General features: G+C 40.3%; 1 protein-coding gene across 1 annotated transcript in view; it reads right to left on the bottom strand.

The window, feature by feature from the left end:
• Window positions 1-14,441, bottom strand: part of CDS1 (CDP-diacylglycerol synthase 1) — a 62,858-nt gene that overhangs the window by 35,923 nt on the left and 12,494 nt on the right. The window contains exons 2-3 of the mRNA XM_036120163.2: window positions 10,905-11,032; window positions 5,690-5,786 (exon numbers count right to left, since the gene is read on the bottom strand). Coding sequence (XP_035976056.1) covers window positions 5,690-5,786; window positions 10,905-11,032 — 225 coding nt within the window. The remainder of the gene's footprint in view (window positions 1-5,689; window positions 5,787-10,904; window positions 11,033-14,441) is intronic.

Below are 14,441 nucleotides of genomic sequence, written 5' to 3'. Positions count from 1 at the left end.
CACCACCACGTGGAAATAGGCACATGGATGAAAGCACGGCCAAACAGAACACCAACAAAGCAGGCACTGGGGACAGGCTGCAGTGGGGACAGAGGAGAAGGATACACAGAATCACAGATACAGGAGAGGAAGAGGCATGTTAGGGAACTACAAGTAGTTCAGAGTTGCTGAGACACAAGGATGGAGGTGAGAAGCAGAGAGTCACAGAATCACAGCAAACGGTACAAAGGACTACACAAGAGTTCGTGCTGGGGATACCTGGGTGGCTCAGTCGGTTCACTGTCTGCCTTCAGCTCAGGTCATGATCCCAGGGTCCTGGGATTGAGCCCCACATCGGGCTCCCTGCTCAGAGAGGAGCCTGCTTCTCCCTCTGCCTGCCACTCCCCCTGCTTGTGTTCGCTCTCTCTGACAAATAAATAAAATCTTAAAAAAAAAAAAAGGAGTTCGTGCTGATCACTAAAGGACATGATCAGCTGTATGTGTTGGGGATAAGAGAGGTGGAAAGAATGGACTGGAGAGGCAGCAAGAGTAGAGACAGGAAGGCAGGCAAGATACCACCATCTGGTCAAGTGTAGATGAATCTTTAACTGGGCCAGTGGCAGAGGGGGGTGGTACAAGGAGTAAGACATCGAGGAGTTAGAACTGGCTGGATTTGGTGGTTGAGGAAATTGGGGGGCTAAGGGTGACAGGGGAACATGGAATAAGACTAGGGAAGGCTTTTGGGAAAGTAGACAGATTTATGCAGAATGACTGGGGATGGAACAGAATTCAGATTTGGGTATGTTGAGTTTGACTATGGTATCTATGCGTTATCCAAATGAAAGTGCCTATTTTCACTTTGGGAATCTATCTAAAGAAAATAATCCTGCATATGAAAAAGCTTTACATTCTAATATGTTCAGGGTAGTGTTATTCACCATAAAGAAATACCAAAACATAGCCTGAATGTCTGAAAATAACACAGTAGTTCATAACTTATGACGCATTTCATTCCACTGAGTCCATGAATGTATTAAAGTTGATGGGGTGGCGGGCGGTGCCTGGGTGGCTCAGTCGGTTAAGGGTCCGACTCTTGGTTTCGGTTCATGTTATGATTTCACGGTGGTAAGATGGAGCCCCACATCTGGCTCCGAGCTGAGTGAGAAGTGTGCTTCAGATTCTCTCCCCGCTCCTCCCCCTGTTCCCTGGCACACATGCGCGCTCTCTCTTTTAAAGATTTTATTTATGGGGCGCCTGGGTGGCTCAGTCATTAAGCATCTGCCTTCAGCTCAGGTCATGATCTCAGGGTCCTGGGATCGCACCCGCATCGGGCTCCCTGCTCCACGGGAGGCCTGCTTCTCCCTCTCCCACTCCCCCGCTTGTATTTCCTCTCTCGCTGTGTCTCTCTCTGTCAAATAAATAAAATCTTTTAAAAAATAAAAAAGAAAAGAAAATAAATATTTTATTTATTTATTTGAGAGAGAGCGAGCATGAGCAGGGGGGAGGGGCAGAGGGAGACGGAGAGGCAGACTCTCTGCTGAGCAGGGAGCCCGATGCGGGGCTCTATCCCAGGACCCCGAGATCATGACCTGAGCCAAAGGCAGACACTTAACGACTGAGCCCCCCAGGCTCCCCTAAAAAAATTTTTTTTTAAATGAAGCCGATGGTTGTAACAATGGTGGAACAACACAAAACACTCAATATAACATTTAGTTTAAAAAGCAGGATACAAAAGTCTAATCACATTATGATTACAACTATGATTTTTAAAACATAAAAAAGGGATAAAAGAAAATATATTAAATAGCAGTATTAATTGGGTTTTGGTAGTTGATGATAGGGTTAGGGCTGAACTTCAAAAAATTATCAATTTCCCAAAGTAATTTTAACACTCTTGTATAACTCTCGCATGTGAAAAAATGAACTATTTAAAACTGAATCATATAATGTAAATAAAAACTTAGAGGAGTTTCCAAGAAGATGAGGGGGGAACCTCTTACACTATCTGCCTCTAAATCAAATTATACTTTAGTACCTCCATCACGTAGAAAGTATGATTGCAAGTTATGAATGCAACAACTAAAAAAGTATTTTAAGGGGCGCCTGGGTGGCTCAGTCGTTAAGCAGCTGCCTTCAGCTCAGGTCATGATCCCAGGGTCCTGGGATCGAGCCCCGCATCGGGCTCCCTGCTCCGCGGGAAGCCTGCTTCTCCCTTTCCCACTCCCCCGCTTGTGTTCCCTCTCTCGCTGTGTCTCTCTCTGTCAAATAAATAAATAAAATCTTTAAAAAAAAAAAAAAAAAAAAGTATTTTAAGTAGCAGGCTAAGGGAAAAAAGCTCCTTTTATTTTAAGGAACATCTTATTATTCATTACTCATATTATGAGTTCCAATTTAAAGTAGTAGCTTTCATTTCCTAGAAATACGTTTTTAATAAAACGCTCTTAAATTAGTCATTTATGAGTGCTGATATTGTAGGGCAAATGCAAGCTAGAAATGATGCATACTTCTCAAAATATAAATGACCTAGTTAGGGATATGAATATAAGTAGGACTTTAAAACACATAAAAGTAGTATCACTTGAGTACCAACAGTGTGTGCATATGTGTAAATCCATCCACATTTCCTTAACATGAATTATCATAAATACAACCTAAGTATGTATGCATGTGTACCCCTGTGCATGCATGTGTGTGCACGCAGTGCAATGAACTTAAATAAGATCAGTAAGTTTAAATCTACTTAACTAGATCTTTTTTTTTAAGATTTTATTTATTTGACAGAGAGAGAGAGCACACAAGCAGCGGGAGCAGCAGAGGCAGAGGGAGAGGCAGGCTCCCCACGGAGCAGGGAGCCGGATGCGGGACTCGATCCCAGGACCCCGGGATCATGACCTGAGCCGAAGGCAGACGCTTAACCAACTGAGCCACCCAGGCGCTCCCACTTTAACTACATCTTTAATATTCTTGGCTGACTAAGCTCACCAATGAAAGGAATAACTTGTAATAAAATGGTATTTTCCTCTCATGGTAGAAAAAATGAACAAGAAAGCCCAAGCACTTTAGGTATACTTATAGTTCTCTTTTTAAAAATCAGAATCCAAATATGCAAGGATGTCTTTAAAGGTGTTTTGAATTTTCTCATAAATGAGTGATTAAAAATTAGCCTTTATCCACAAATTCTGGCCTGAGTTACCACATCAAACAGTTCAGTCTGGAGAACAACGTAACTTACTCACAGGAAGCCCACCGAGCTGGCCTGAGTCTGTGTATTGAGGATGCTCATGTTCTTTGATGTCTTAGCTCAAAAGTACCTTCTAAAGGCAAATAATAATTTAAACGATCCCCAATATTTTCAATGGCTCCCCAGTGCTTTATAAATAAATCCCAAGCTTTTTCACATAGTATTGCAAGGCCCTCCAGAATCTGATCCCCAATTATTTTCCCAAGTTCAAAGGCCCTGTGCTCCAGGGGAAGGGCTTCGCCCGCCTTTTCTTGACACATCCAGCCATTCAGACCTTCACTCACAGTGCTCCCTCCACCCCGATATACCCTCAGGTCCCCTGAAAGTTCACCTTCTCCACCAAGCCTCACCGAACTGTCTGCCATCACCCAGTCCCTTGGCCCCCTGGCCTGCCACTCAGCACACAGCACTGAAAAGTGCTCCGCACACACTCACTCCTGAAAGGCCCAGATTCTGAGGCCAGTGGTAGTCGCTGACACTCATCGTCCTCTGCAGGTCCCCACTGAGAAGACCAGAGGTGGGCTCTTCCCTGGGGTCACAACTGAACAATGCTCACACCGGCCGATCTGGCTTCTAGGCTCAGCATCTTCCGCCCTCGCATTAAAGTGGTCCTATCCCTGATCCACTGTTCCTTTGTAAGAAAAAGTTCTTTCTCATGTCAGCAAACTAACAGAACACAGAAAGTGATTTCTTATTCACCGCTGTTACTCTGATATCCCCAAGGAAGTACAAAATTAACGAGGGGACAAAGGGGACGTGAAAGGGCTTTATGGCACTAATAAGAGCTGCTGTAAGTGCTTTTAGCAGGTGATGGGATTTTTTCCCAATGGTGTCTAATTTCACTTCAGAACTTATTTATTCTTTTATAGACTGAAAGGAAAACCACATCCTATTGCCCATGCTCGTCACTGTGAACTGGACTGAGCGTGGAGGGGAGCAGACAGGTCAGACAGATAAGCATCTAAGTGGGCAAGAGCAGCCAGAGATCTGGGTGGTGAGTGCGAAAGAGGCTAAACTAATGGAGATAAGATGATGAAAAGAAACAACAAGAAAGAGGGACATGCATCTCGCTGAGAGCAGGCTCTCCCTGCACCCTGCTAAACACGCTCAGCACCCACTAAGGGCTTGATGAATCTGTTCAACAAGCGCATTTCTCCTTCTCACTCCCACCACTTTGGGCTTCAAATGTTTCATGCTTCTTTGGGTATCAAGGCTTTTACACCCGGGAATCCTCTGCTGTGACCCTCCTGCTCCCAAGCTCCCCCTCTCACCTCATTTGCTCAAGCTTCAAACTGCAGCATGCGTGTGGGGCAGAAGACCTCCAGAAAGTCTTCTGGCTCCCCCACTTGCCCTCACAACATCTTATTCTTTTTTTTTCAAATGCTTATTGCAGTTTGTAACTATAGTTCTGATCAGTTCTTTAAAATGTAGACAGTAAACTCCCTGAGGGAAGAGACGAGTGTGCTTTTCTTACCAAGCCCGTATCACACCCCAGAATCAGGGCGATGCCTGCCACAGCAGGCATCCTGGAAGTATGTGCTAAACGAATGAATTAAAAGCTTAAAATACCTGTTTGGCTTCATGCCTTGTTAGACTTCCCATACACAACAAAATCCCAAACGCCCAGAAAAAATCCCATCACCTGCTAAAAGCACTTACAGCAGCTCTTATTAGTGCCATAAAGCCCTTTCATGTCCCCTTTGTCCCCTCGTTAATTTTGTACTTCCTTGGGGATATCAGGGTAACAGCAGTGAATAAGAAATCACTTTCTGTGTTCTGTTAGTTTGCTGACATGAGAAAGTGAGAAGGAGATTGGCTTCAGCTTGCTTCTCTGGTCTCATCCCTAGGTACCCTCCAAATGCACAGCTTGCAAATCCCCCAACAAACCACATTCTCTCATTACCTCCATGTCTTGCTTCTGATGTGCCCACCTTGGAAATGCCCTCCTCTGTCCAGTCCCTTCTTCAGGACTCAACGTTGGCATCACCTCTTCTGGAAGTCCTCCCTGTTCTCTCTCTGTCAAGCTAGATTAGACACTTTTTTTACCGTGCTCAACCAACAAGTTCTATGACAGCACTCACCCACTTATTTACTACACTATTTATTCATATAGTTACTTCTATGTCTCTGCCATTAGACTGAGTTCTTTGAAGTAAGGGATCTGGCTAATAGTCCAATATGATAAAGTCATGTGTGTGTGAACTCATTAGCAGTATCTAATGCTTGGCAAAATGTATTTATTATGCATACTTGGTCTCTGCTGAGTGAACACACTGAATGGCTATTTTGCAAACAGAAAAGATTGGTCCAGGTCATTTCATGAACTAGAAGATGCTTAAGGGAACAAAATTCACTGTTATCAAACCTTCTTTGAACTACCTTCTTTTTTATGACAGGCTCAAATTACTTCAATCACATCAGTGCTGAGAAACAAAGCAAGAGATACTCACGGAAATGTGAAACACTTACAAGAAGCATCAGCATAAAGGATCCCATATAGATGATCAGGAAAAACAATGAAATCATAGTTAGAGTAAGAATTCCACGAATCCACCAGTTTTTCCACCTACAAAGAAAATGTTTATAAAGTTAGTATTTAATGTATTCTTTCTTAAAGTTTTTTGTGTGGTTTCAGTATTACCAGACGCATATGGATTTTCCCTAACTCTACTTGAAGAATCCCTTACTTCACCTTATATAATAACAACAAAAATGAAAACCAAACAAACAGCATTTGTTCACTTACTCAGAGCTAAATTAAGTGTAAAAATTATATTCCCAAAGAGAGAAATGAATTTTTATTCAAGTGTGATTAAGGATGAATCACCAGGTCAGGCAGTGAGATGGTCAATGTGGCTATGTGCATGTCCCAACCAGGGTCATTCAGAAGGAAGAAGGCAGGTGCAAAAGCCCTCTGAAAAGACGCTCTATCCTTTAGGGTGGTAAGAAAAAACAGTAATGATTTTAAGGTGGTTTAGACAGAGAACACAGCCTTCTAATGAGAAAAAGTAAAAAAAGTTTAACACAGAAGTGAAACTGCACAGCACAGTGATTTCAGTGAAATGAAGAAGGCACGAGAAGGTCAGTCATGGAGGCAAGACCAGACTGATGGCCACTCCTAGTGCTCAAAGTGTGCTGCTGGCTCTCCTCGCTTACGGACAAAAGTACTTCCTCACCCTCGGGCCTTCGCTTGTTCCTTAGAGCAGAGCTGCTCTGCCGTAGGCCCAGCTAGACTGAGACTGATCTCCCTCAGTCCTCTGGCTGCCAGTAAGGGCCGGGGTTTTGCCCCGTGGCTCTCCCACTACACCCAGGAGACTCAGGCTTCATCCCCAGCATACTTTACAAATATTGTCACTCTTTCTGTGGCCAGGTCATGAAAAATGTCCTGTGTAAAACTGAAAGGATTCTAATAATACCTATATATGGATGATATTTCTGAATCTAAAATTTCTTCCCCCTGGTTTTATTCATTCTACACTGAGCTCACAATAAAGTTTTTCTTTAAAACTTCTCTGATTTCTATTAATTCAAATGACAGTACTGAAATTATGTTATAAAAGGTCTGGGTTCACCTTAAAGTATAGTAACAGATATGTACTGTGCTCTAAGCACAGGCCTTCATTCTCCTGTCTATAAAAAGAAATATTTGCTGACTTCATCCATTTATCAAATACTGATTACATTCCCTGCTTTCAACCACTCTCTTATACAGTCTAGATATTTCTTTAATATCCCTTTTATGATATCATTTCTGCACTCAAGATCTAAAATGCCACCAACATTAAGTCACAACTCTTCCATCTAGCTTCCCAGGTTTTTCATGAGGTGGTCAAATTGTACTTACCTAACTTTATTTCCCTCTACTGTGTAACAAACTATATAGACTCATAAATTTCTCATGAGACTGTAAGTTTTAGAACTGAACTGAAGTGAGCAGAGAGTCAAAAAATGCTATGGCTGAAAGGTTCCATTTATAACTCTTTGTGGATTAATGAATATATTGACTGGGAACTGGGCTAGGTCACAGAGCTAGTCAGAGATAAATAAAGGACCAAAAGCCAGTCTCCTGATAATAATTCTTCCCTGTTTGCATGAAACCCAGAAGCGTATTTCGCTCTCCTTTATAACTGATCCTCAGACTTGGAATTGTTCAGAACCTACAGAAGAGGACTCTACGTAAGTGTCAGAAATCAGTCTCCAGGCGGATGTTGCCAAGGTCCATGTGTACCTTTGTTAGATGCCTGGCTTTGAACTTCAGAGGATGATAGCTGCTGAGAACCAGAGACCTTAAACAGAAAACCTACTTTCTTCATATCATCCAAAAGTTCCATGGTAACTGAAAACCTGAGCACCTCAAGGAATATATCCTATCTGGTTATCTTTTATATGGCTTTTTCCCCTCCCAGAAAAATTCCCCTCCCCCAACAAGGTCAAAGACTTAATTCCTTTAATTATTCTAACGGATTCCCCAAATCTCCTAAGAACACCTAATACAAAGTTAAGCACATAAAAGAACATTGATGCAGTAACTGAAAGTCATCTTTTAAGAGAGAACCGCTAAATTCAAAACAGAGCATGATATGAGGGATAAAAAAACATTGTTACTAAAAACCAGAGGATAGCCTGATTCTGATTCAAAATTCTTGATTTATCATGCTACCATGATCACATTAATAAAGTCTTAATTTTGAGTCCAAGTCATCACCTCATGATTGCTTTGAAAAAAGGAACTCAGAATCAGTAAAAGAGAACTGCATTCAAGTCTCTTGTCTCCAGGACCTACATTGAGATAGAAATGAGATTTCTAAAAAGTATATAATTAAGCAGTAGCCTTAAAAGTGATTATCGAAAGTGGTTATACACTTATTGCTCAAATCGTTCATGAGATGTACAATGTTTTACTGTTACTATAAATATTAAGTGGTTTTTATTTCAAAAGTAATGACAAGGTTTAAAAATAATTATTTTCCTTGTGGCACAAACATCATGAGTCATCAAGAACCTGGGTTGGCAAGGCAGTTCACCTGAGCCAAGAATTGGTATACAGAGATACTCGTCAAGAATAAGCAAGAATTTTATGGGCCATCTGGCAAAGAGAAGTTTTGAGAAAATTCATCTATCAGCCTTTGGAGGAACTGGACAGAAGTGTGCAAGTTCCTGAGAGTAGGAAAATGCATCATACAGTATAAAAGCACCGAGTATAAGGCTATGCCTGGATGTTTTCCTTGGCTTCTCAACCTCAGTGTTAGTAATATTTTGAGCCAGAGAATTCTTTGTTGTGAAGAGCTGTTCTGTGTACTGCAGGATGTTTAACGTCCTCCCTGGTTTCTCCCCACTACATGCCAGTAACGCTATCTCTCTTGACCACCTAAAATGTCAAAAATGATCACATGCCACACATCCACTGGTGCCGTCTGGGGGGTCAGGGCATTGCCCCTGGATGAGGACTACTAACCTAGACTGATAGTTGAAGAAGAGCTTCACTAACAGACAAAACCAGCCTTAGCTGGTTAATGACTATTCACTCCCACAGACCCACACACAGGTCACAAAACAGACTGGGACAATTTGCCAAGTGACTGAAAACCATCAGGCCCCTTCCAATTTCAACAACTTATGCTTTGTTTGATGTTATATACTAAAGACTTAAAAATGAGCATAAATCTTAACCTCGCTACAAAGAAAAATGTTTAATACAGAGTTGTTTTTAATCGTGAAAATTTGGAAACCGGCTAAATGCCCAGCAATAACCGTTTAGTTGAGTAAATTGAACTATCATGCAGTCATTAAAAATATTTAAGTAATGTAATGATGTTCCTAAAACCGCAGAATGAAAATGTAAATAGAAAGGTAGGAAACAGTACAATGCTATTTTTATATTATACAGCCCCCCACATACACATATATACATATATACACAATGCACAAGAAAAAAAAGCTTCAAACAGTAGATATCAGAATACCATAAATATCAATTTTTGGGGGGGAGGATTACAGGAGTTTTTTTCCCCTGCAATTCATGTACTTTTTAAATGTAATTAGTATTTTTAATCCCATGTATCTATAACTTCTAAATCTTTGTAAGACAGGCCATTTTGGTTACTAGCTTAAAAAGACCCTAAAATAAGATAGAGTTTGAAACATTCATGTAGCCTTTAGGGCAAAGTTTGAGAAGACTGAAACTGGTTATATTCTTATTTATTTATTGTTCATTTTTAAAAACCAATTCTTTTATAAACAGAGCACAATACCTACGGTCACAATGTGGTTCTATCACTTGCTAACTGCATGACCCCTGACACAGAACATTTCTGTGCCTCAGTTTCCTCATTTACAAGACAGGTTTACATAATTGAACCTGTGTTACAGGGTTGCTGTGAGAATAGTCAGTATGTGTGAAGTACCTGGAGTAGTGCCCAGCACATTGCATATGCTCAATAAATACCAGCTGCTATTATTTGCTATTGTTACTTTACACCAGGAAAAAAAAACAAAACTCATTATTAAGGAAAAATCTACTATAAATGACATATAGGAATCCAGCATCATTCTTATATAACAATAGAAAAAAATTTCAGATCTGAGATAGACCTGATAAGATTTTAAAGCAAACATATATCTGTGAATGAGGTCGGAAAAACTGAGATCAAGAAGTATTAAAATAATAATCAGGTTTTCAATAATGAACAGCAGAAAGTTTTTCTATTGGTTAAACAAATATGAAAACTTCTGATTGAACCAATTTATTTTAATATGGTTATCTGCTAGGAATTAAAAACAGAAAAACTTACATTTATTAGATATGACTAACCAGTGTTTTTTGTTATGACCTATGGGTAGTAAAATCAATTTAGTAAGTCACATCCAGCATTTTTGTTCAATAATACAGAAGCGCATCAAACAAAAGAAATTAGAGGGTATCACACATAGTAATAGCAAGAACTGTTTCATAGTATTTTTGCCACAGTTAAAATACACATTTGTGTGTCTCTTGGGATGTGGTGTGAAATGTATCTCCTACTGTGTGTCACAGTCAAAAAAGTTGGAAAAGCATTGTTCTACACCAACATTTAAGATTTCACACATTAATCTGGATAAAAGCTTGTATTTATTTTGCTTTTAAAAATTTTCTAATTCATATCAGTAAAGCATACAATGGAGGGCAATATGAGAGTAGCTCAAATTTGGTGGTGACCAAACATTCAAAACTATAGCAAACATAAAATAGTAAAAGGGTGCAGAGCTTTGGCTGATAATTTTAAACTCAGTTAAAAGAAAAAAAATGACCTATTTCCATCTGGCATCTGAAAAACAGGGAACAGAGAATATGGAATTTTCTTTATTAGATGTTTCAATACATACCAGAAAAGGTAACCTGATGTCGTAAATCACTCGAGAAATCTGACAAATTAGGGCAAGAGTCCCAGGTCTGCATCTTCCTAGCTCTGGAACCTTCCCCAGTTAACCTCTCAGACTTGGTTTTCTCATACTTCAAAAGACTATAAGGATTAAATGAAAGAATGTACATCAAGCATTTACTACCATGCCTCACATATGGTGAAAAAGTATAAGCCTTCTCTTTCACAGCTCCAAAACTTAGAAAAAGTGAGATTTATAACATCAACCAGCATAACCTCAAAACTTCTCTTGAGCACCCATTACAGTCATCTTCATCCAATCATACCTTGAAGATAAACCAGATAGTGCTTTCTTGAGGATCTCAGGGGTTCTATCTGAAGACGGTGGAATTTCTGGAATATCAGAATCTGTTCTGGAATCCAAATCTCCATATCTGTCGTCAATATCTGTTTCCTAAAATTAAAGAAAAAGGAAAATCACTTTGCAAAATTGAAAAAGAAAAAAAAGCACATGCTTGCCAATGCATTTATTTATTGTTCAGTGTGTCAAGTCTCAGTTATGTAACTTGAAACAAAGAAAAACTATTAACCTGGGCTCCTGGGTGGCTCAGTTGGTTGGGCGACTGCCTTCGACTCAGGTCATGATCCTGGAGTCCCAGGATTGAGTCCCGCATCGGGCTCCCTGCTCAGCAGGGAGTCTGCTTCTCCCTCTGACTCTCCCCCCTCTCATGTGCTCTCTCTCTCATTCTCTCTCTCAAATAAATAAATAAAATCTTTAAAAAAAAAAAAAAAAAGAAAAACTATTAACCTGTCTTGAATAACCAAGCACCGTTGTACTTCCCTGTTAGGAAAGTTTGATGATCTTTGCTAAAATCTATCAATATAAAGGATTAATTTAAACAAAAGGCACAAATAGAAACTTCCTATAGTATCTAAATCAGAAATTTACCAACAAGAATCAAATGTTTGTTGTTTTGCTACTTAACTGGGAGAACATGGTGTTAATTCCATGTAAATTCTGATGAACTGTGCACAGTCCCTTTTTTATTTGATTACAATCAAAGCATCAACAACAAAAGCAGAATCTTACACTGGCATAGCATTTTATTTAATATACATATATATAATATATATATTACATATATATAAGTATTTTCACTTCCCTCATTTTTATTAGATCCTCAAGAGACAATCTCAGTGAAGCAAGGCAAACAGACATTATCATCTCTGTCTTACTGATAAGTAATTACGATCAAGAGCATTTGCTTGGATGGTAATATTTTTCATAAAGTTATTTAAAACCCAAATTGCCTTCTAAGAGTACATGTACAGGAGCTGGGTGTGTATGCTGGGGCCTTTAGACAAAGGTTGAACGTTCACTGTGGAATTTCCAGGGGTAGAATGGCCAAGGAATTTTAGGAATAGAGCTGCCTGGGGAGCTTGGATGGCTCAGTTGGTTAAGCGTCTACCTTCAGCTCAGGTCATGATCCCAGGGCTCTGGGATAGGGCTCCTCGCTCAGTGGGGAGTCTGCCTCTCTCTCTGCCTCTGCCTGCCACTCCCCCTGCTTGTGCTCATTCTCTGTCAAATAAATAAATAAATAAAATCTTTAAAAAAAAAAAAAAAAAGAACAGAGCTGCCTGATGTTGTTTTAAAGTTGTTTGTTCTGCTGTAATGTGTCTCCACTCCTATGTCTTTCCCTCTCCTACACCCACCGCCCCCCACCCCCAGCAACCTTGAGTAAAGAGTGCTACACATAAATGTGCTTTGGGAGAGTGGTTTATAGAGGGGGAAACTGAGGCAAAAGGGGCTGAACTGGGGAAGAAGGGAATATTCACAGGAGGTGAATACAAGTAGAGGGAGCACTGAGCAGAACATTGGGCCAGAAGTGATCCTAGGAATGAGAGTGCCTAGGAATTCAGAATGTTCAGGAATCTCAAACCCAGCTCCATCCCTATGGGCAACAAAGTTCTGGTAAATTTCATCACTCCTTTTACCTGTTTTTTTTCATCCATAAAATAAAAGCATTTAATATAATGCTGAGGCCTTAGTAAAGTCAAAGTAGTAGTAAGCTATGATTATGATTGAACCAAGTCTTCCAATTCCTCATTAAGTAGGTTACCAAATAAAATTTTAGCCTTGGGGGAGTATTTTCAGTTTTCATAAAGCAATAATAAACTTTTGTTTACTAACCATAACTTTCTTATTAAACAATTAATTAAATGTGTCATTATACCAAAAATGACAAATGAAATAGACATGCTGAATTCCCACTGTGACAGAATCAGTTGTCCCCAAAGCAGCTTAAACAGAGAGATGCTGACTAATAAACCACCAGACAGAACATCCCCTGAAAATCTCAGGGCACCTGCTGTGAGTCTGACTTGCCAGCATATCTTTGACATCTAGAACAATGGAACACATCACTTTTTTTTTTTTTTTTCCTTTTCTCTGCTACTCTTTTTTAACCTTCAGTAACCCAGTGTTGTAGGCGTGGTGTGAGAAGTAGTAGAGATGGTGACTAATGGACGTGGCTCCCTAAGGCAACATCACCATGTTGCCAAAAGAGTACTAGACTAGGAACCACAAGTTACCAGCACTAATTCCACTTCTACTCTATTACTGTGATGAAAGGCAAATTACTTAGCCCTTTCGTTAAGAAACTCTGCCTTTGGGCGCCTGGGTGGCTCAGTTGTTGGGCGTCTGCCTTTGGCTCAGGTCATGATCCCAGGGTCCTGGGATCGAGCCCCGCATGGGGTTCCCTGCTCTGCGGGAAGCCTGCTTCTCCCTCTCCCACTCCCCCTGCTTGTGTTCCCCCTCTTGCTGTGTCTCTCTCTGTCAAATAAATAAATAAATCTTTAAAGAGAAACAAACAAACAAACAAACTCCACCTTTGGTTTCCCCATAAAATAAAGCACTGGACTAGAATACAAATTGTGCTGCTCCAAACACTAACTCTCTCAGCAAGCCACTTCAAATTCTACTTGGCAATAATGGTGATGTGCACAACCCCCCTCCCCATGCACACATTCTCAAAATAGCTGCCCTGCTTTTATTTTTCTGATTTAAACCTCTGATTTCTATTGTATACCTTAGAGAAACACAAAATGAAACACTTAAGATTTAACTAGGCTTCTTCAATTCTGTTCTAATAACTAAAGAACGAAAGATAATTCCAAAATAATGACATTTTAGAGCAATGTTACTCAAATACTGCAGTGAATAGCAGAGACTCTTGTGTTGCTCTATTTCTTGTATGGATCCTCTGTTACAAAGATACCAAAACTGGCAAAGAAAATGAATGTGACTGGAGATCCTGGGAAAGAAGGAAATACTATAGTGATCAACTAGAGCCATGAAGCATGGTGCCTGCTGAATGAAGGTATTTAAAATGTTTAAGAAAACCAAATTCAGGGCTTCTTCTCAAGCCTGTAATTTAAAGATGATGATCCTCCACTTTTCATCTTAGGCCCTGTTCTCTTTCACCCCTACCAGGTGATCCCTTGGTAGCTTGCCTCTTCATCTCTCTGTGAGCTCACAATTCCCAATAGACCTGCATGTCTAGCTTCCAACATGCCATTTCCTGATGGGTGGGCTTTCCATGAACATCACCTGAAATTCAACATAAGCAAACCGACCTATCTTTTCTATACCAAACCTGCTACCCCTTCTGTATTCCCTATTCAGGTAAAAACACCACCACCAAAACAGTTCAACAATTAACTCAGGTTTGAAACTTGGCTATCAACTTAACACCTGCATCTCCTTTGACCAAAACTCATTCAGTTAGGACCAAGCCTGTCATTCATCTTTCCCCCCCTCCATCCCCACCCACTGCTCTATCCTTGCTGAGCATCATCCTCTC

The sequence above is a fragment of the Halichoerus grypus genome, chromosome 3, assembly GCF_964656455.1.
Source record: "Halichoerus grypus chromosome 3, mHalGry1.hap1.1, whole genome shotgun sequence".
In the NCBI taxonomy this organism is placed as follows: domain Eukaryota; kingdom Metazoa; phylum Chordata; class Mammalia; order Carnivora; family Phocidae; genus Halichoerus; species Halichoerus grypus.
Note: the sequence above shows the minus strand (reverse complement) of the source record. Positions and strands in the feature narration are given on the sequence as shown.